Raw genomic sequence first — 21,509 nt, 5'->3', positions numbered from 1 at the left:
GTGATCGGGAATTCACTGTAGACTGAAAGTTTCCCTGTTTACAGAAAACAAGATATAAACATCGGCAGGCCTCTATTGTCGGCCACTTACTTGGACCATATCTTTACCAAAGCGAGATAGTAATACAGCCGAACTTCTGGAAGGTCAAATCCGAAACGAGCCATATACGCTACCGCCGCCGTTTTCCACTTACTACTCGTAGATGTGAATACCTTCGTCAGTATTTTATTTTGTTGCTACCATGCCTACAAAGATCCAGATTCTTAGAGATACCAAAGGCGCAAGGGGAGAAAGAATGCGCAGGGTGACGTAAAGTCATGTCTTTGGGGAACAAGGGCTAATTCCGAGAATGAATAGTGACACTCCTGCATGCACCAACCATTAAAGATTGAATGAATTTGTCCACAATTTGCTAAACCCCTTTGTAAACGCTTTATCTTAATTTTCGGTTGCAGCAGAAAACATGGGCAAAAAGCCACCTGCTAGAATTAACAGGAACGTGGAAGTTGATTGAATGACGATCAAGTAATTGAAGGCAGTATGTTGGTTCCGCATACTCCATAATTGAGTACATATAGTAATACGGCATTGCAAGAGGGGCCATAAATCAATAGTTCAGATGAGAACAGAAGAGTTAGTACTTCTGGGAGCCTCAATTGTGAAATGTTCTTCGATATGTGCTGACATCAATTTTGCATCTGTCTCTGGATACCTACATGGTAGGAGTTATCAACATTGTTAAAGCCTTACATGCTGCATCACAATTGGAAAATCTCACAATTTAAACACAGTGGTTGATCGTTATATTGAGCTCAAAAAGTTCTGGGAAGGATTTAGCTTCGAATATGCTTTCGATCCGAGTATATGAACTCGAAAGAAAGAAGATATGATACTCTGAACGATAACCACGGGAGCGTGTACTTAGAAAACGTTGGTGGCATATAGACATTTGTCAGATGAGAAGTTTACATAGTTGACTGTTCACCATGAGTTCTGAGACCAGGAACATATAATGCCAGCATGGTTTGGCTACCAAAAAAGTAGTCAATGTTGAGACAAGAGAGCAGCTTGGATAAATGAGGGGAACTTAGTGATACCAGCATTGAAGTGGTATGGATTGCCCCCGGTCTTCTTTCAATATTCCTTGAAACACAAAACCAACCATATAGAATTAGCCATTGTTCTAACCCTCTACAGGGTGGCCAATGGTCTGGAATAATTGCATTGGAGCTATGATTTCAATATATCAAGTAAATCGAATGAGTTGTATCTAAAGACTGGAAGCTTCTGGCTGCCGGACTGCGATCTGGAATATTCATAATACTGAACTTTCTTGGCGAAGTTTTCTTTCTGAACATAAGTGATAATTCTAAAAGACTTAAGGCAGCGGAACTGAGAATTCACAGAATCTCAAGCGCGTCAACTAGAAAGAGTAGGCATTATAGAATGGAAGACCCTGGTCAGTATAATTGTAGTAATATCGCATGTCATAATGTGTAATGCTGACTGAGACAAACATATTAGGAGGAAGAAACGCAGATTTTTACTCGGCTAAATGGCTAAAAAGTAGAAGGATATAGAGTGCCATGCAGAACACGGAAATCACCATGAGGTACATTGCCGTTTCATCCGCCAGTGACAATAAACTGTTCTGTTGACATGGACTGAAGTTTCTTTCTTGTCTCCATGCTGAGAGTATAATCAGATGATACCGTGATTCCAGATTTCGAAATGATATGTTAATACTTGATAAAATGACAAAGCTGGTACAAGTACAAATGATCAACGATATAATGATTTGCCTAAGTCAATTCAAGGTGCATAGCTCATTCACCCAACGACCATCGCGTGACTTAAATATCACGACCACTCTCAAGTAGTATTTGGTGACGCTGACCTAGAGGGAAGGACTTTCATCCAAAACATCATCGATGCTCACTGCTGAGGATTTTGGAAACGAAGAAATGTTTAGAAACGTATTGGTTTACATACAGTACTGAGGTCTTTCTAACAGGCCAGTCAGGGTATAAAATCCAGGATTGAATCGCACCACTCCATCAGTGTTGACTGCCGTATTTACTCAGCATGAGGACCATAGCAAGAGAGCCCGATATCATTTAGTACGGCAGGTGAATCATTGTAAAAGAACTCCTTTCGGTACATCACGAAAGATATCATATTCGTCCATCTACACAAAATGCCACAATAGATCGAACAGAACACAACGTCTACCAAGATACCGTAAACTTTAAGGCTACTATTCCTGAAATATTCTTGAAGATGTTACTCGGAAACCTCGAAGAGACGACGAAAATGGAAGAAAAATCGGTTGAATCAAAAGTCGACGAGTCCCAACTGGCAGCTCTGAAAATTCTATACAAACGATGGGATGAAATCAAAGCCCGAGATGGTATACCTCCTATTGCTGTTGACAGAACCAACTCATACCACGGTCAATATATCAGGACGCTAACAGATCTCGACATGGTCTGGAAGGAAATAGTTGCACTAAGAAAGACTATGGATTGGAGTCAGATAATGGCAAAGGAAGGGAGAGAGCATGCAGATGGTGTGCTGAGCGTGAAGGGAAGGAATTCGACCACTGGTGTTGAGCAAGAATTGGGTAGATGGGGGTTCTACCGAATTGCTGTGGGTAGCTTTACAATGATTTTCGGAATCAGGCTGGTAGGATGGCATTCAGATTGTCGATCTGGGATAATTGTGAATACTAGAATGATTGACAAAGGCTCTCATGACCTGGGATCCCGGAACAATCATAAATACCATTGATTAAATCTGCAAAAACATGTGATTGCAATGCGGAAGTACAGGTAAAGTGATTTGAATCTTCTCAATCATAAAGTGTAATTTTCTTCTCATGGTTCCATAATAGGTTCGAGTTCAGCCTGTTTCTTATTTTTCATCCAGAGATCTGAACAATAAAGCTATCTAGTGCCCCCAATACCGCATCAAAGAAGACTAAAGACTGAACCGAATATCGAACACAGCTTATAAACAACCAGCACAAACCAGGCACAGACAAAAGAAGCAATGAACAATCTAAAGAAGCTACAACTTACTGAGTTGGAGAACTTGGTGGAAGAGGCAGCAAGAATATTTGCTAGGGACGGAAACTGCGCACAGTGGAGATATTTGATGAAGGAAGTAGAGAAGATGAAAGATGCCATGGGCTGGAACAGATAGAGTAGTACTGCGTTGTCAATACGCATGGGAATTTTGGACAGAGGGTTTTGCTTGGAGGAAGATCAAGCTTCATCATTTGAAGTTGCATGGAAATGACACTCGATCGTGCATAAACGATCAATTGTAGGATGGGAGGAAAGGAGAGCCTAGTGATGTGAACCAAGGTTAGGTCACATGAGGTTCAATCAAATGAATCACAACAAATTACTCATCTTCTGAACACAATTTGATGTTACATTACTTTCATTTATGTCTATACCTGGCCTGCTCTCAAGTATAACCGTTATTGTAAGACGAAGACTTCAAAGATAGCATCGATAGTCTAAATCGCGACGCTGTGAATGGTCACTCGACCTCGTACGAACGAAGAAAACAATAAGAGTCGTGACCTGCAGTATAGTGACAGGATACTATTTCAATATAACCACCCACAGAGTAAAGTCTAAGCTTTTGCTTTGACCCAATTCTTGGTTAACAGTGTTGTTTTTAGAACAATGTGATGCGCCCATCCCATCTGCATGCAGGAACCAAATCCGGATATGTATTTTTTCCAATTTCAGCTATGACGATCTCCCGCATTAATTGACATGGAACTTGGAAGTAATGTGCACCCCCCAAGATTCTTTTTAGTAGTACAATTGTAAATTTTTCTATTTGATAATCGGATGGTCGCGTGACGTGTAGCTTGTCGCCAACTCACCGTTCATCCTACATAAAGACGAGTTTAGCCAAATCTAAGTACGATTGTTGCACCAGGTAGGTCAGAATTATAATGTTAGTGGGTTGTGGGGGAGAGGAGGAGGGCTGTCTCGAACGACATGAATGTAAACAGCCAACGTTTGAAGCGTGGGGAGTGGTTTGGAGTCATGATAGCTCGTGCTTGAAAACCTCTGTAGATAGAATAGAGGCCTCTCCTTCTGATTGCGCTCTTGGCCTTGGACCGATCTTTGGTTAATGTCCTGAGAATTGTAGACGTCGTCGATAGATGTCTAGTAAATTTATACGTAGCACTTGTAAGGTTTTGTGGAATCGGGGGCCAAGTAACTCAAATAACATGTTATGTGGATCGCGATCTCCATACTGTATTGAGCGAAGATCAAGATGTCGAAAGGAGTCGTGTCTCGTAGCGCGCGGGCCATGTCGTGACCTTTCTCTGAAGGTCCGAAGGAGACGTGTAACCGTTCGTCAATGTGGCTTTATGTTTGACAATCGAGAAGATGGTATGTACTGTAATGCATGAACTGCCGGTTTGGCTATTGATCGTTAGCTGGAATGATACGTCGTGTGGTGTTGTGTGGTGTTGTGTTGTGGCTGGTATTAGGATCGTTTTGTGGTTTGTGGTACTTTCAGGCCAAGAAGAAAAGGCTGGAAACATTCGATCACTGGGATGGCTGTGCAAACACTACCTACCTAGACTTGCATGTGCCAGTACCGTGAAGGGCAAGGGACACTAAATCCTTCCCCAGGTTATTGCGAAGACTAAATCAAATTATAACTTCCTTCAACGCAGCCCCGTTGAATAACGATACGACTGAGGCTACATCTCTATCGAGTCGTCGTAATCAGTGTTCCTGAATCCCTTCAGCCAAGTTATCGGTCACACCAGAAAATGGATTCTCAGAACCATCATGGTACACGATTCACGAACTCAGTGCTCGGACGTGCATGCCGAGGAAAGAGGAGTAGCTCTACAGTATTCCAGTATTCGTATACTTCGTACATAATCATTTGCGCTTGAGACGCAGATGTAAGATTACCAAAAGTCAAGATCCAATTCCAGATGCAGGAACACATGTAGAATTTTGCAAAGGCCAGGAATGGACCAAGGGATGATAAATAATGCAAATCAGTCAGATTGACACATTCTTACCGACGCATCTTATTGGATATACTGAGATTCGACGTCGTATTGTGTTTCCCGAAGAAGCCGGATTTCCATGCCATCACACCACCAAGAATGAAGATAATTTTATTGCCGCTGCGGATGGCAGATGGCGAAATTGTCCGAAAGGATGTGTGTTATGAACTGAATTCCTGTGTGATATTATGTTTTGATCGAGGGACTACCTAGTACATACTACTGAAGATTTGAGGATGGAATCTTTCGGGAAGAATTCAATTGCTACGGTAGATATCTCCTGGCTCCAATATATTTCGTTCCATCACATAGAAAGGAAAGAAGAAGGCGACTTCTCCAAAGATTGAATGGTTGGTTCGCACCTCGTCAATGGAAGACGCTGCCCAGGTTCATATCATCCATGTCCAGCGCAAGCATTATCAAATCGTTGGATAAGATGGACCAGTGAGAGCACCACCACACCCAAGAAATCTCTCAACTCCTAACCTCCCGAATGTTCTAGCTTCATTTGTATCCAGAAGCATCAGATTCCCATGCACATCAGGAAATCGTATCGTTGACACTGCAGCTCTATTTTCCTAAGCTCGAAATTTGACGCGGGAGAGTCTCAGAGCACCATCATAGTCTCCGAGTCTCAAAATCTCATAGTCTCAAAGATTTTTTGCGCTTGTGGAAATTCCTTGGTAAAATGAACACAGACAGGATGATGTAAATAATAAATATATCAACATCAATTGTTCTTCCATTGCTCGCGACTATCAATTCCCTAAAGTTAAAGATACGAGCTCACCGTCTTACCCTGGCTTTGCTTCCTGATATTATTATTATTGTTATTACCCTTGCCATTCTCCCATTCCAAACACAGACAAATGCAAGTTTGAACCCAAAGAGTCCTCCTTATCACCCGGATAATCTCTCAGCACTTGCGTTGCGTGCTCTGCCACTTATTAGTTTGCTGCTCCGTATACAGAGTACTACCTCCAATATCTACCTACTACCTACCTAGTACTACCCACGATCTACTCCCTCCTACATCGTACCTATTTCAACCTCAACATCTCGGGGCAATTGATTGGCGGGAGACATATTTAACATCCTGAGGTGTTAAAATCAACAGATCAAGGAACAAGATACTAATCAACTGCTTCCGACTTTCCGATACGAGACTATCGAAAAAAAAGACCAATACCTAGAACCACCCAAAAGCCAAGGATTCTCCATTATTCCAGTTATACCCAACTTTGTTACAGTTTCTGAGCTTGTCTCCACCAAGTTTATCTTCCTTTCTCTTTCTACCCACCTAAATTCTAACACCCTTTAACACCACCGCCGTATCTCTACCTCTCTAGAGCTATACCACCCCTCTGTCGTTCTCATACACCGATAGAAGTTGCGCGTGTATCCTAACAGACCTTCCATTGTCGCTCGCTGCTTAACGATAAGATGAACAACTATTAGGGAATCATTGAACATGATTCCTGATCATCTCGACTACAATCCTCTGAGTTGTGGTTGATGACAAATTGACATTGCTGGCAAAACCGGGCGGATTCATATCTTTGGACGAAATCCCTCTCACCACAGATTCACAATCTTTTCGCAACACCTTTACGATATCCTTTACTGTTACGAGTTCGACCATTGATCTACGTCATCAAGTGCACATTCGAGAACGTTGATCTCTTGATCCATTGGGCTGGAAGCTAGGTGAGCTACGACTTTACATTGAGGGGTCCCTAGAGACAGTCGATCACAGTACCTCCCTCAACCACAAATACCAAACCTACTCGTTCTCGACCAACATTCGAAAACATCCTTTGACGCGGCGTTTCCTATACGCCTACTTCCCCCCGAAAGCTTCCATATATTAATCAATTCAACCGTCTTGACGATGGCACAAAAACCTTCCCTCATGGCCTCATGGTCCACCGCGCTACTATCTTCCCTCGCCATTTTTAATATCATTTCTCCAGTCTCTGCCGGTGCCACATATGTTACAGGGACAAACTCTGCAGGAGAGACATTTGAATTACTTGACAGTCGAACACCGGCGTTGTTCACAGGGAATTTTGGAGATTGCATGGGTGGACAGAGTTTAATTAATGTTACGACATTCGACGCGGCTTACTACGCCGATAATATGACCGTTTTGTTTCATCTCGCTGGTAACACGAATTTACAAAATGAGTCGGTAATGAGTAGGTTGCCCTTGGACAAATGATTCGAACCTTGCTAATCATGAATATAGTACATATTGGTGTGCAAGCTTGTAGGTAGAATGACCTGTCATGAAGATGTGATACTAATGTTTGACTCAGATGGAGAGGATAGGTTCGATTTGACCTTCAATCCATGTAACGCAAATTTCGCCACGTGAGTGCGATTTTCCTGTATCCTAACTTGACTAACCGGTACAGTCTATGTCCCATGAATAGCAGCAAGCCAATCAGTGGCGAAGCCATTATTCCAGTATCTGCATCTGATGTATCCGGAATTCCTGCTATTGCATTGGTGATTCCAGATTTTGAGGGATCTGCTACTTTGCGGGTATTTTCGAATAGTACACAAACTGAGATCGCTTGTTTCCAAGCTGTCATGAGGAATGGGGCATCTTTTTCCCATCCAGCTGCTGTCAGCTCAGTCTTGGGAATATTCACGACAATCGCCGTGTTTTCCTCGTTTGCTACAGCCATATATGGAGTCAGCGTACCGCATATTCGAACTCACTATGCCCACTCCCTTTCAGTACTGGTGGTGTTTGAAGTTTTTCAATCGATCTTTCTTTCCGGGGCTTTGTCAGTGGCTTGGCCAAGTGTTTTACCGGCATTTTGGAGTAATTTTGCTTGGTCGGCAGGTTTGATCTACACCCCATCCATGATTAAGTCAGTCAATAGCTTCACTGGAATATCCGGAAATTCAAGTCAGGTCGGTGGTGCAGGATCTTCTACTATCAACAACAACGGCGGATTGCAACAGCAAATCTATGGGCGTTCCCTAAAGAAGTTGCAAGAGTATAGTCATTGGTCCAAAATGTCCAGGGGTAATGAGATGGTGAAGAGAATAGGATCATTGACCAAACGTGCCACTAGCGACAATGCTACTAAAGGGTACAGTTGGAACGGAAGTCCTATTGGAGCTGGGCTGCCATTGCCTGGAAGTTGGTCCAATTTCACAGGAACACTCGCCAACATTGATGTTCCAGCACAGGATGCTTTCTTGGTCAGTTTTCTATGGTACCTAATCTTGGTTGTTATTCTTGTTGCCTCTGCGATTGCCTTCAAGTTTGTCTTGGAAGCATTTAGCAAAATGAAATGGATGAAGGAAGATCGGCTTGCATTGTTTAGGAACAACTGGCTCAAAATCAGTGGACTAATCGTCCTACGATCAATGCTCATTGCATTCTTCATGATAATGACTTTGTCGCTCTACCAATTTTCTTATGGGGGCACAACAGGCATAATCGCAATTGCAGCCATCATCTTCATAATATTCTTCTTCGGAATTCTGGCACTTGCCTTTTACGCTTGCTACTTTAGGCTTAGATTTGGCAATTATGCCTCGGCTCCTGATCGAATACATTTTCAACGAAAGAAAGTGATGAAGTTTCTCCCATGGTATGGGGCTGTGAGAGAAAGTAGCATGGAAGAGAGCGAGAAAGCAAAAACCTCTGGCTCTATATCTTTCTTCCGCTTGCACTACGTTGACCTAGACAAGGAGAGACAGAGTGTACACCAGGATGAGGAATACACTAAGCGATTTGGTTGGCTCTCGGCTCGATATAGAAGAACCCGTTGGTGGTTCTTCGCATTCTGGGTTGTATATCAATTCGTCAGAGCTTGTTTCGTTGGAGGTGCTCGTTCTAATCCCGATGCCCAAGTTTTTGGTAATCTCGTCGTCGAGATCATTGCCTTCATTGCTATTATCTGCCTCAACCCCTTCGAGGGTGCCCGCAATACAGCCTTGGCGGTCTACATGCTGGGCATCAGTAAGGTTGCTACTGCAGGCCTATCGGTCGCATTCCTCCCACGGTACAATGTTGCACGCATTCCAACCACAGTCATTGGAGTCATTATAATTGTTATTCAAGGTTTCTTAACCATCGGCTTGCTGATACTCATCGTTCTTGGAGCCATCTCAAGCTACATGTCGATCATGCGTAATCGTGAGGAGTTTAGGCCACGCAATCTACAAAACATCCGCACAAAATACTTCGATCATCTGGAACTGAAAGCTGTCGATCTTCCACCCCCACCCCCACCGGTCCCCGAGGAGCCAAAGGAACCCTACTTCAGCGTTACCCAAGTTCGCCGAGCCCCTAAGATCGAAGATGAGGACACTGTGCCAGAGATGCCAGAGATGAGAGGAAATAGGGATCCAAATACATCACAGCCCTCATTACCTACGGCTGCTCGAAGCAGAGCCGCTAGTATGCGCAGTCAGCATTCAGGATACGGCAGTGTTCCATATGGAGCACGTGTTCATAGAGCAAGCTGGAGTTCCAGAGAATTTCAAAACTGGCAGCAGGATGAGATTGCCAGAGGCGACTCTCCCTTCAATGCGCCATCGAGACAACCGAGTATGAATCACACTGCCAACAACTCAACTTCTACTGCTCCACTTGTACATCCTAAGATGTCGCAAACGAGCTTAAGGTCAAACACACCGAAAAAGGAAAGAACAGCTCAATATGCCGATCAGAGAGTGGGTAATGCCGGTTAGACACAGAGTTGATCTGCAACGAATTTATGACAGGTGGATAGGGAAAATGAACAACTACACCGGGTGTAGTTTAGGCGTCAGGCGTGTAGCCTTCATCGAAATATGCAAAGATGAAGGCATGCTATTGAAATTAATGGGTTTTGCATTCTAGCTAGCATCACCGAAGGATTATAGACCTCATATTTGTTGAAACATAAAGGCATAGTTATAGCATGGTATGAATGGAGTTATAAGGATCATAGCGCATACATACCAATCCTTGTGAGTTACTGCTCCGAGCGAGTCAATTCATTAACAAAAATAACAAGTAACCTTCTATAATTCGTGATTACTTGTTTTGATGCGTGTGTTTCTCTGATGAATGATGTACTGGTGTATATGCATACTTATGTTACCACGCCTTGCTACAAACGTCTTATTTTTATGAAGATTTCAATATTTTCACCTTTCGAGAAGGTGTTGCATCTTCACTTTTCAGGTGGGCGATCTAGCCGCACACGAGCACACCTTCCTTTGCTGGAAAATTACCTCAAGTTCTGAAAGACTTGAAGTTCTGTTATCACAAACTTGGTTTCTCCTCTCCATTAGTTTACCCCCGGCAAGTTCGATTACTTTCTCTTCTATATTTTTCAGCCCATCTTGTAGTTGGACTTTCTTCATACTTCTCCATACACCTTCAGACGAGTCCTCAATTTGGCCGAAACAATCAGAAGTTCTTGGTGCGCGTGCGCATCCACAATCAGTAGTATATTTACGCATTGTGAATTGATTCAAATCGAATTGAATTAGGAAAAATGTTCTACAGCCATGAAAGTATGTCTCTCATCTGCGCTCAACTCTTCACTGCATATCTCACCATTCTGCATATTTGCTTCTCTATTATTTCAACAGTCTTTCCATAATCATTTTTCTAATACATACCACTACTAGTTCTCACCTCTCGAAAACATGGTATCGCAACAGTATGGCTTGTTGCGACCCTAGGTAGTAAATCATCGACTAATAAAATCACTCGAAAAGCCATCCTCGACGTTGATGTCAAGAAAGCCTGCAATACGATACTCGAACCTGATGCTCCCATGGCATTACGTCTACAGAGCAATCTTTTGTATGGTGTTTCAAGAGTTTATGGTCAACAGGTTGGGTACGTTTTAAGCGATACTATTCATGTTGAGCAGAATTTGAGGGGACTTGGTAAAAAGTTAATCGGAAGCTTGGATTTGGACATTGTTAAGGTCAAGTAAGTGTAGTGCCTTGTGACCCCAATTTATGATGGGCTTAGCTGACCTTTCATGAAAACAAGACCAGCCCAATTGATGCTCGTGGATGATCCTGCCTTTGATCCAGATCTTCCACTTCCAGAATTATTTCTAGATTACAATTTTGACATTGATGCCCATCAGTCGCAAAATCGGGATTCGCAAATTTCATTATCGATTCAGTCACAGCGCGGACGAAGCAGCTCCATCTCCTCTTCCCAAGGTGCTTCTATTATGGGCTTGAATATTTCCTCAAGTCTCAGTGCGGGCAACTACCAGCTTCCTCTAAACGATCCATTTGTAAAGTCTTCCGCGCTGAGATCGGGCACTCTGAGAGATGAATTTGACGACGAAGTTATCTTGTTCGAAGACAATGATCTGTTTGAGATTGATCAGAATGGAGAAATTAGAGACCTAACAGCTCAAGATATTGCCGCTCGACGGGCAGCAAATACAAGTGTGGCTCCGAGGTTTGGTAGTGACTCGGCTGCTAGTGCAAGAGTTCGCAAACAACATGACGATGCTAGGCTACAAGCTGGAGACAACGCTCGTATATACGACGAAGATGGAGATTTGAACATTGTGTTTGGAGACGATGATGGCAGAATTGCGTTACCTGATGCGGAGCCTTTTGAAGTCTTCATGAGTGGTGCTCTACCTGCTTCTTTGCCGGGCCGCGAACAGTCGCTCTCACAATCTGAAGATTCCTCATCTGAAAGCGCAGCCGCACCTTCGCGACCAAGAAAGCCTAAGACCAAGAAAAAACTTCCGATCGACCAAACCCAAGAACTCAAGAATTCAGTTCTTTCAGTCTGGCAAAGAGAGTACGTCGATACTCAAGACAGTCTCCGAGCAGCAAAGTTGACAGCGAAGGGAAATACATTGGCCAAGCAAAATGCTCTCATGTTCGTCATTGGAAATGGTCTTAATGGTGTTGGAATCGGAATTGGTTCAACAAAGCTTCCGGGCCCTTTGAGTATGTTTTCGGGTGATGCGCTTCTTGCAAAGATCACAGGGCGAGTGTTGAGTTCTTCTAAACGTCAAGCGGACTTCGAAGAGGAAGACAATATTCCTAATAAGCGATCTCGCCATTCTTCTGACGAAGAAATTCCTCGTAATTTCAGGGGTGACGACGATTTTGCCATTCAAGTTGACGACGAGCCATTCGGTACTCCGGTCGAGGTGGAGATGGGTAGAGATGCAGCGGAGGTATTAGCCGAATATCCAAGCAGTGCGATGATGCCATGGAACTTGTCTGCCAGTCAGAGAGCTCGCTCTTCAAGTTTACGCCCCGCTTCTTCACTCAGACTCGGTAGCAGAGGAGTCTCTGCCAGTCCCTTGGTGGGAAGAGGTAGCATTTTGCCTGGTGGAGGTGAGTTGGAGAAGTTCTCTTCACAGCAGGATGTCATTATGTATGGAAGAAGTGATGATATCAGCACCAATATGGATGGGGAAAGTGCCGATGGAACGAATTTGGGAGCTTTTGAACGAGCAATCGGGGAGTCGACTAACGAGTTTGAAATATTCGGGCCCGCTGCCAATGTGGACACACAGACAGCAGGACAAAGCCAGTGGGCTAGAGACGTCATGGATACAGAAAGTGAGAATTTCCTCGAATTTGTCCGACTATCCATCGCGGAAAAATATGACGACGAGGATGAGCCCTTTCATGAGGACGGACAGTTGAGAGATAAGAAAGTGGGATTCGAGGATTTGTTCAACCCGGCAACGAATAGTGATGTTGTAGCAGCTCAGGCGTTCTTACACATATTATCTTTGGCTACCAAGGGAAAAATCTGGGTTGATCAAGATGAGGGTGAGAGTATGGATGTGGGAGGAAATGGATTGGGTGGGGAGATTTGGTTGACGTGCTTGTAGTACTGTTTTGAAGGGATTCGAGGTCGTGGCATTCACTAACTCGAGACCTGGGTGTACGTCTCTTGATCAGGTGAACGAGAGAGATATCAGTGAATATTTGCTATGTTTCAAAAGGGTTTAATGGAGGATTTGAACGGTTATCAAAGGTATTGACAGGGGATCGGACAACGATCTATGGTTGCTACAGTTTGCTATATTGATGGATATTTTAAAGGTACTTGCGGTGGATGAGTTTACGATTCTCGAATCATACGAAAATGAAAAGAAAGGATATGTGATGTTAGCTTAGATAATATTTGCTCGAAAAATCTATGAAAAGGTAGATATGAATACATCAATGAAAATAAAAGGTGCTCACGCTTCAAAGTGACAGTCAATGCTGAAGTGTCGTAAGTCATACAACGTAGGAAATATTAATAGTACAAGAGTGAGAAACTGCCATGTACCAGCATCAAGAAATGGGGTTAGCTTCACAATAAAGGTCAGACAACCTCCCATACTGCCCTTCACACTTTCTCAAGGGGAAATTTCGACACCCCTCCAATCCCAACAACGCCCTCTACTCTCAATCCCCTTCGCCATTGCAACATCCCACAACTTCTCAACCGCAAACTCGGGACTAAACAATTTGCCCTCCTTGACACCTCCCCAAAACTCCTTTGACAAGCCCGTCTTTACCGTTCCCGGGTGATACGAAATAGCAAGCGCATTATCCCCATGTCTCGTTTTCAAGAAAAGATCAAAAGTCTTCGTTAGAGAATTCACCGCTGCTTTCGAAGCGCGATAACTATACCATCCCCCGAGTGCATTATCCGAGGTGGAACCTACGCGAGCTGACATGTTGAGCCAGAGGGCGTGGGGCGGAAGATTTTTGGTGTCGGGGGAGGAAGAGAGATCTAGACGTTTTGGGGGAAGGAAGGGGGAAAAGTGTTTGGTGAGGAGGAGGGGGCCGATGGTGTTGACGGCGAAGGTGTGTTGGATTTGGGATTGGTCTAATTGGGCGGGCGACTTCTCAGGGTAGAGAATACCGGGGATGGAAAAGGCGAGACGGAGATGGTGGGATGAGGAGGGGAAGAGAGATGAACATTTTTCTGCGGCCGAGGAGATGGTGGATTCATCTGCATTGTGTTAGGACTTTATGATTTTATATTTTGGGGATATTGGTATTGGGATTTAAAGATTTCCAATATATGAATTTGTTTTTGAGTGATTTGGTGAGACAATGAATCACTTACTCGTGACATCGACTTCTAATACCGTCAATCTCTTGGGATCAACATCCAAGTCTGCCAAAATAGATTTCTTCGCTCCTTCAATATCTTTCCTCGACGTTGCCACGACGGGAAGCTGTGTGTTTTGAAGGAGATGTCGAGTTAAATAGAAACCAATTCCTCGGTTTGCGGGACAAACTAGTGACCATGCCATTTCTTCTCCTTTTTGAATTTATTATAATGTATTGGAGGATTTCGAAGATTGGCGTGAGTACGAAAAAAGATCATGTAGAGGGGAGGAGCATGACGTTTTGTTTGACATCAATGGCAATGACAATGACAGCATCATTGATATATTTTAAAAGAGCCATCCTTACAAGTGGCGGGTGTGGCTGGACGATCCATTGACATCGGGCGGTCGATCTTTCCATGCATCTATGTTGCATTTTAGATCGGGTGTGTGGGGTGTAGCTAGGCTAACTAGAGATTAAACTCTAAGTTTGAACGTTCGAATAGGAATTAGTCATTGGATGAATTCACGATGTTAAAAAGGGGGGTCTTGATGTTCTAGCGAGATCAATTGAAAATTGCGAATCTATGATCACAATGATGGCGAGAGCTCATTACATATTCATATCTTGAAGCCATTGTAGAAACCATTTTTTAAAAACGCTGAAGAAATGCTATAAATCTCTCTTCCCATCCCAACACCATGCCCGTCAACAATTGTTGTTGCTAGCCATTCCAAAACATTGATTATAATATAATAGTAACAAAATGAAAGATTCTTCGATCATCTATCACAACGCGACGTCTTGAAAGCTAGCATTTCCTGGTGTCTGATTCCCGGATGTATTTTCCTCGCCCGATTTGGTCAAGTCATCTGCTGATACTCCGAATGGTGCTGCAGGTCGGAGGGCAAGTTTCTGTTGTTCTACATCTGAAGCTCTAGACTTCTGCTCTTCAGGCACTGCTACCTTTTCTGTCTCTTGCTTTTCTTGTACTTCTCCCGAGTCGCTACTAGAATCACCCTCTTCCTTTTCCTTCTCTCTCTCCTCCTTTTCTGGTTTGGGTGTATCTTTTGCGGGTGGAGTAGGAGGGACAGTTTGACCATTCGTGCCGTTTGTGTTTGTGGGTGGTGGTGAAGTAGTTGGAGTGGTGACTTGTTCTCTGGGTGGTTCAGCTTGTGCTGGTTGAGCTGGAGGCGTGTTCGAAACTATTTGTCTCTGTTTTGGATCCGCATCAAGATAATATTGCCTAACGCCCACGATTCTTCCACCTCTCTCACAGCCCTCAACCCATTCCGGCCTTACAACTGGAATATTCATCTCGACGGCTTTCTCCCAAGCTATACCTCTTCCTTCCGTTGTGACAAAGTGTGTTGTGTCGATTCTCACAGTATCTGCCATCTTCGCCCCAATCCTGTCAACTGCTTTGACAAGACTATCCCTCAATGAAGCGGGCAGAATACCAGGCGTGACAGTAATACCACTTAGATCCGTCATTTTGTGCGTCTTTACAACCACCTTCTCACTACTAAACGTCCCGGCACTTGTTCTTAATACCAGGTGAAACGTGTATTCTGTATCAACAGCCAAACCACTGATCTTTGTGCTCAGCATTTGACTCGGCCTTGGGATGTTTCCAGCCTTTTGTCCATTGCGGAAGAGGGAGAGTGAGATAACATCTGCGGTTGCTAACTCAATATGATCCCATTCTAAAACGACAGAAGTCTGAGTTGCGTTGCGACAGCGAAGGACTGGAGCAGACGGTTCTGATGCACCAAATGAATTGAAGATAGAATCTTGGAGAGCGACGAATGATTTTTGGGATTTTTCTTCCGAGACGAGGTTTCGTGCAACGGTGATATCGACGATGCTACCGGATGTGATGTTGGGTGGAAGGAGAATAGATGGAAATTCAATCTGGGAGGGGTATTGTCAGTTATGGAGGTTGGGGGAAGTAGCATGTGCAATGACGAAGTTGTGTATATGTAGTCAATGTGCAGTTGATTGAATCAATGTTGAGATGATCACTTACGAGTCGTTTATCTTGAGTTAATAAGACGGCCACTCCGGCATCGACTTTACCCACGGTGAGTGAAATCAACATGGCGGATACTCCTTTTAATGTGCCAAAAGGGAATGGAATTCTTTAAGATACGTTGCGACAGCTTCGCGATTGCGATCGTCCCAGATTAGCTTGAGAGCTCCAGCATGTGTTCAGGCGGCGCTAATTGGTTGGATCTGGCACAGCCGCAAATTGATGAAACATTTCTGGTGTGAACTTCTTTAAAGATACTATGGATGACTATGGTATGTGTGATAGCAAATGCAACGTCTATATTTTATAACTTTTGAATAATTTGGGAAGGCTAGATAGTCTGGCTATCAAAACGTGGTAGCTTCTAAGATTTTTTTCTATTTATTATTTGGCATTATTTTCCATCACTTTTGATAGACTGTTCCACCAAATACCTTATTCTTGGTGTTTTTCTTCTTCTTTGGTAAGTTCACTGTTGTACCGCTCTCCTTTTCCTTCGCCCTATTTTTCATCTGGACCCTTTTCACTTCAATGGGCATGCCCTTAGTCTGTCTGCTGGGATTTTGATTTGAATTGTTATGTCGCGCCTCACGCTCCAGCTTGACCTTTCGTATTAATGCGGTCACAGCCATCTCCGCTTGATTTTGTAAAACATCCATCTTTGCGGTCAAGGCCTTGTCTTTGGCAGATATTATAATCGTGCCAACTAGGTCCTCGCCCTTGCTACCCCTTTGTATACTGTTGGATATCCTTTTTCCAGACAAGTCATAATCTTGGTTCTTCAAGGCTTCCCTAATTGCAGTTCTGATCCTCCGTACCATATGGGTTCGTATAACTTTCTTGTTTCCTCCATGAACTTTCGCACAAAATACAGAGAGCCACAAAGGCGAGGCCTTGTTGACCAAAAGGTGCTGAATGTTATAGTGGTCTGGGTTGTAGGTTTTTGATACCGCTGGAGCTTGATGAGAGCCATAGGCGTGGTGAGCGGAAATCTTATAAGAAAAACAGTGATCGTCCCCTGTGATACCTTTGAATGATCCATAAGCTAGAGCATCTATTGATTTCAGTTGACCGGAACGTATCAGCTGGGAGAATTTCGATTCTACAGCAAGTGCAGCTGTTCCAGTCGCTCTAGCAGCCATCTCCAGCGGAGGATTGGAATGGTCTTGAGGTGAGGGTAGTGTGCGTCAGAATCATTGGCTACTAGTCCATACTGTTTGTTGTTTTTGTAACAGTAGACAATAACCTTGTAAACCAATGGATGTGTTGAACATTGTAATTTTTTTTTTTTGAAAATAAGGGTCTCGATCAATGACAATGGAGCCGTAACAAAGCGAATTCATCAATTTGGTCGGACCGGATCTCTTTAGCGTGCGCCAAGACCCCACCACCAGTGAACCACAATTTATGACACTACTCCAGCCCAGAAATAAATTATTGTTTGCTACTTCATCGCCTTCTTCTTCCTTCTTCATTAATCTTGTTCCAACACCGCATCCAAAACAACAATTCCGCAAACCACAACTACTCTTCAAACCGAAATCCAAGAATCAACAGTAAGGTAAAACAACAGCAAACATGCCTAAGAATAAGGGAAAGGTAAGACATTGTCGCATTTTTTATTGGAAATATTCCACCCCACTATCTTGATCTAGGCTGACACAGTTGCGAAAAATAGGGAGGAAAGAACAGGCGTCGTGGAAAGAACGAGAACGATAACGAGAAGCGTGAATTAACCTTCAAGGAAGAAGGTCAAGGTACATATTCCTTACTCCCTAAGGCTACTATTTGCAACCGCTATCTACCTTTACTTCTCCTTTACCGCTCCTTGTCCTTTGAGTCAATTTACTCCGCAAATGACCAACTAACGAGTTTCTGCAGAATATGCCCAAGTTATTAAGATGCTCGGAAACGGTCGTCTAGAAGCTCTCTGCTTTGACGGTACGAGACGTCTTGCACATATCCGTGGAAAGCTCAGAAAGAAGGTCTGGATCAACCAAGGAGATATCATTCTCCTTTCTCTCCGTGATTACCAAGATGAGAAGGGAGATGTCATTCTCAAGTACAGCGCCGACGAAGCCAGAAGTTTGAAGGCCTACGGAGAATTACCCGAGAGCGCAAAGATCAACGAGACCGATACCTACGGACAAGGCGAAGACGGAGATTGCAACTTCGAGTTCGATGACGACAGAGATAGTGGCAGTGATTCTGATGATGCTGCTGAAGGAGGAAAGGGTAAGGAGATTGATATTGATGATATCTAAAATGTTTTGGGGGTTAGTGGCTCCCCTCCACGATTGATAGTGGTGGTTAGGGGGATGGAAAGAAAGACTGTCTTCTCTCTCAATCTCGTTGGATCTGGTTACTGTTTCACTCGCTGGATCCCGAGAACCTCGACAGGCATTTTTCCTTCTAGTGCTTCATTCGACTGGCGATACTTGTATAGTGGGAGAGACGTTATGCATGTATTGACCAGGACTCTTAATTTCAATCTTCGTAGCATAGACTGAAGGCTATCCGAATAATGATATAGTCTATTTATTTTATCTTGAATGCATCATCTGTGATTTGCGCCGAATTGAATGCATCACTTCAAGGTTTGACCACGGTGCATACAAAATTTCGACATACACAAACTTTAATTTACAATTTTTAATGTTTTCGATTGATTTAACTACTAAAACTCCTTGTACTCGAGTTACCCGTATCTCTTAAGCCAACCACGTTACTTTACAGCAGCCAATTCCGACTAATAGGGCTTTGACTGAACGTCTCTTCTTTACTTGACTAAGTAAACGCTCAATAAACTACAAAGTTCGCCCCCTTTTGACTTCATTCCTCTACAAAACTAAACAACTAATCACATCATCACATCTACCAATCATCATCTTCCGCTTCGTCATCTGATCAAAATGTTAGCCTAGGATACAAACTCTAAGATTATGAAATGAAAACTCACCACTAGCACTAACTTTCTGCTTTCTCTTATTCAAAGCAGCTGCTAATGCATCCGCCAATCCGCCTCCGCCCCCTGAAGATGCACCAGCTGGAGGAAGTCCACTACCCGCAGGTCCAGTGTCTGCACCAGGAACGGCAGCAGCACTTCTGTCTCTAATTTGCGATCGATCAACTTTTTTGAGAGCTCCAATACCACCGGCCTTTTGAATGTTTGCCATTAGGTCTGCACGATCACCAGTAGGTTTAGGTGGCGGTGGAGCACCCGAAGCATGGCCAGAATCGCGATTTGGAGGTGGTGGTGGAGGTGGAGGAGCTGGAGGTCCATTTCCTGGAGGAGGTGGAGGTGGTGGAGGACCGCCAAATGATGGCATAGGTGGAGGTGGAGGGGGAGGTGGTCCTCCAAATGCTGGGGGTGGTCCAGGTGGTGGGGGAGGTGGAGGAGCAGCAGATGATGGAATAGGTGGTGCAGCGGATTGCGGTAAAGGAGGTGGAGGTGGGGCGCTCATTTGAGGCAAAGGAGGTGGAGGTGGTGCAGTATCTCTCGGAGGTAAAGGTACAGGGCGAGTAGAAGCAGGAGGCAAGGGGGGAGCACCCGGAGACGCTGGAGTTTTGGGCGGTAAAGGCGGAGGAGGAATGTGTGCAGGCGGTATAGCATGACTACTATGTGATTGATGGATATCTCTAGGAGGCGGGGGTGGAACAGGACCTCGTTGTGGGGTAGGAGGTGGTGCCGTAATTCTTGTTCCCGTGAAAGGAGGAGGAACTCCAAACCTCGAACCTGATTCCCCTGGTTCGTAATCTTCGATAGGGGTTTTCGCAGGCCTAGGTGGTGGGGGTGGCCCTGGATTAGAAGAAGCATGTGCTCGAGAAGGTGCTCTATCATTGGTATGCGCAAATTTTCCAGCATCTGCGAATGGCGGTGGAGCTGCAAACCTAGGGGGAGGGGGACCCCTGGGTGGTGAAGGCTCTCTTGGTGGTGTTGGCTCTCGAGCAATATCTGCTTTGGATCGCCTTGGTGCAGGAGGTGGAGGTGGTGCACCTCGTCCATGACCAGCAGTAGAACTCTGAGGACTATCGGAACGGGTTCGAGGTGCTGCTGGAGGTGGAGGTGGAGGAGGGGCTTTATTTCTTTGATTTTCGATACCACTAGGCGTAGGTGTTATAACTTGTTGAGCTTGCTTTTCTCGAATATAGTCTGCAATAAAATCCTGATTATCCCTGATTATGTCGTCTGTAATACCCATTTCTCTCAAGTCCTCGCCCCATGTTTCTCGCCAATGAGGATCGATCGCTTCCAAAGCTGCGTATTCGGCCTGCCCTGTCCTGAAGCTTCCACCCGAGTGCCTGTGGTTCTGCGATGTATGCGCCGGTTGTGAAGGTGGGAGTACGTAACTAGGCGAATCGGGGGGAGTAGGTTGTATCGATGGAGCAGAAGAATGTCTGTGTCCACCGAAAAATCCACCGAGGAGACTGTGTTTATGAGCCGGCGCAGCGCCTCCAAAAGGATTGGCCTTTGTAGCTTTACTAGCATTCTTTTCTCGATCATTCATCTTTTTCATGAAGGTTTTGGCTTCCTTCTCGTCTACGAAGGACAATCCAGCCAAACATTCTTCTGTTTCGAAGGTATGAAAGAATGTCCGATCTTGGTTATATGACCAAGTATCATATATCTCTTGGTCCCATATGACGCCTTTATTCGTAGACTATAACACGAAAGTTAGCTTTGATCATTGATGAAGTACTGCCGGGATAGTATAGAGGTGAGCCACTGACCGAGATATCGACAAGTTTTATCCAGTAGGTATTTCCGACAAGATCATTCGCAAGAACTGCCGCTCCTTGTAGACCAGTGTATGTCCATTTGTGACGATCGGGATAAGCAATATATAGACGGGCGACTGCTACTGCCTGTATTTTGTTCGAGGCCTTTGGTACCATGCGTTTGACCGTCTCTTTATCATCGTCTGACAATATGGAAGGCATTTTGCGGGCTTATTGAATATCTATCGGCCCCGATAGAATATTCTATTTTATATCGTATCGGACTTTCTCCTATAATATGTATCTTCGTAGGGCTTTTGGAAATGAGGTTCGGTCGTGTGGGAGATTGCTCTCGTGTTGGTCGCACTTCTCACACTTCTTAGAAGCATTGGAAAGAAGCGATGATTGTGCGATGATTCTTTTCCTATCGCAATGGTTCGAAGTAGGGAATTGGACCAAAAAGTAAAGCGAATGATACTGGTCTGTTAGGTAGCCAAATTCCGCAGCGACTATGTGCTGATTCACAATGGTTGAAACGGTCAATGTCAAGTTGGGCACAGATGTAGATTGTCGTACTCCGTATGTGTGTATGGGTAATGCTGCTACGACAAAAATGCC

General features: G+C 44.2%; 8 protein-coding genes across 8 annotated transcripts; 4 read left to right on the top strand and 4 right to left on the bottom strand.

Annotated features, from left to right (window-relative positions):
• Positions 1-2,280: 2,280 nt before the first annotated feature.
• On the top strand, positions 2,281-2,790 carry EAF02_012158 (uncharacterized protein; the record flags this gene model as incomplete). Its single annotated transcript, XM_038908206.1, has 1 exon — positions 2,281-2,790. The coding sequence occupies one exon, from the start codon at positions 2,281-2,283 to the stop codon at positions 2,788-2,790; it is 510 nt and encodes a 169-aa protein (XP_038752039.1).
• A 4,163-nt stretch (positions 2,791-6,953) lies between these two features.
• Positions 6,954-9,781, top strand: EAF02_012157 (uncharacterized protein; the record flags this gene model as incomplete). The annotated part of the gene is made up of 4 exons (XM_038908205.1): positions 6,954-7,260; positions 7,311-7,331; positions 7,381-7,435; positions 7,480-9,781. 4 exons carry the CDS (start codon positions 6,954-6,956, stop codon positions 9,779-9,781), a joined length of 2,685 nt encoding a protein of 894 aa, XP_038752038.1.
• A 794-nt stretch (positions 9,782-10,575) lies between these two features.
• On the top strand, positions 10,576-12,918 carry EAF02_012156 (uncharacterized protein; the record flags this gene model as incomplete). Its single annotated transcript, XM_038908204.1, has 3 exons — positions 10,576-10,594; positions 10,712-11,021; positions 11,085-12,918. The coding sequence occupies 3 exons, from the start codon at positions 10,576-10,578 to the stop codon at positions 12,916-12,918; spliced, it is 2,163 nt and encodes a 720-aa protein (XP_038752037.1).
• Positions 12,919-13,434: 516 nt separating this feature from the next.
• Positions 13,435-14,343, bottom strand: EAF02_012155 (uncharacterized protein; the record flags this gene model as incomplete). Its single annotated transcript, XM_038908203.1, has 2 exons — positions 13,435-14,036; positions 14,154-14,343. The coding sequence occupies 2 exons, from the start codon at positions 14,341-14,343 to the stop codon at positions 13,435-13,437; spliced, it is 792 nt and encodes a 263-aa protein (XP_038752036.1).
• Positions 14,344-14,696: 353 nt separating this feature from the next.
• EAF02_012154 (uncharacterized protein) lies at positions 14,697-16,353 on the bottom strand. Its single transcript, XM_038908202.1, has 2 exons — positions 16,170-16,353; positions 14,697-16,054 (listed from the first exon to the last, which is right to left on the bottom strand). The coding sequence occupies exons 1-2, from the start codon at positions 16,239-16,241 to the stop codon at positions 14,930-14,932; spliced, it is 1,197 nt and encodes a 398-aa protein (XP_038752035.1). The 5' UTR covers positions 16,242-16,353; the 3' UTR covers positions 14,697-14,929.
• Positions 16,354-16,576: 223 nt separating this feature from the next.
• EAF02_012153 (uncharacterized protein) lies at positions 16,577-17,314 on the bottom strand (the record flags this gene model as incomplete). Its single annotated transcript, XM_038908201.1, has 1 exon — positions 16,577-17,314. One exon carries the CDS (start codon positions 17,312-17,314, stop codon positions 16,577-16,579), a length of 738 nt encoding a protein of 245 aa, XP_038752034.1.
• A 251-nt stretch (positions 17,315-17,565) lies between these two features.
• EAF02_012152 (uncharacterized protein) lies at positions 17,566-18,718 on the top strand. Its single transcript, XM_038908200.1, has 3 exons — positions 17,566-17,771; positions 17,851-17,929; positions 18,054-18,718. Exons 1-3 carry the CDS (start codon positions 17,751-17,753, stop codon positions 18,434-18,436), a joined length of 483 nt encoding a protein of 160 aa, XP_038752033.1. The 5' UTR covers positions 17,566-17,750; the 3' UTR covers positions 18,437-18,718.
• A 90-nt stretch (positions 18,719-18,808) lies between these two features.
• On the bottom strand, positions 18,809-21,431 carry EAF02_012151 (uncharacterized protein). Its single transcript, XM_038908199.1, has 3 exons — positions 20,904-21,431; positions 19,132-20,833; positions 18,809-19,075 (listed from the first exon to the last, which is right to left on the bottom strand). The coding sequence occupies exons 1-3, from the start codon at positions 21,111-21,113 to the stop codon at positions 19,047-19,049; spliced, it is 1,941 nt and encodes a 646-aa protein (XP_038752032.1). The 5' UTR covers positions 21,114-21,431; the 3' UTR covers positions 18,809-19,046.
• Between the last annotated feature and the right edge of the window lie 78 nt (positions 21,432-21,509).

The sequence above is a fragment of the Botrytis sinoallii genome, assembly GCF_014898435.1.
Source record: "Botrytis sinoallii strain Bc 23 chromosome Unknown BSIN_041, whole genome shotgun sequence".
Taxonomy (NCBI): Eukaryota; Fungi; Ascomycota; class Leotiomycetes; order Helotiales; family Sclerotiniaceae; genus Botrytis; species Botrytis sinoallii.
Note: the sequence above shows the minus strand (reverse complement) of the source record. Positions and strands in the feature narration are given on the sequence as shown.

What these genes read in the sequence shown, in the direction of transcription:
- EAF02_012154 (XM_038908202.1), bottom strand. Translation starts at nt 16,241, where the DNA reads ATGTTGATTTCACTCACCGTGGGTAAAGTCGATGCCGGAGTGGCCGTC. An exon ending in TAACTCAAGATAAACGACTC is followed by an intron (nt 16,055 to 16,169) that starts GTAAGTGATCAT and finishes TACCCCTCCCAG; the next exon opens with ATTGAATTTCCATCTATTCT.
- EAF02_012152 (XM_038908200.1), top strand. Translation starts at nt 17,751, where the DNA reads ATGCCTAAGAATAAGGGAAAG. An exon ending in TGCCTAAGAATAAGGGAAAG is followed by an intron (nt 17,772 to 17,850) that starts GTAAGACATTGT and finishes TGCGAAAAATAG; the next exon opens with GGAGGAAAGAACAGGCGTCG. An exon ending in CTTCAAGGAAGAAGGTCAAG is followed by an intron (nt 17,930 to 18,053) that starts GTACATATTCCT and finishes GAGTTTCTGCAG; the next exon opens with AATATGCCCAAGTTATTAAG.
- EAF02_012151 (XM_038908199.1), bottom strand. Translation starts at nt 21,113, where the DNA reads ATGCCTTCCATATTGTCAGACGATGATAAAGAGACGGTCAAACGCATG. An exon ending in TAAAACTTGTCGATATCTCG is followed by an intron (nt 20,834 to 20,903) that starts GTCAGTGGCTCA and finishes TTCGTGTTATAG; the next exon opens with TCTACGAATAAAGGCGTCAT. An exon ending in GCAGAAAGTTAGTGCTAGTG is followed by an intron (nt 19,076 to 19,131) that starts GTGAGTTTTCAT and finishes CATTTTGATCAG; the next exon opens with ATGACGAAGCGGAAGATGAT.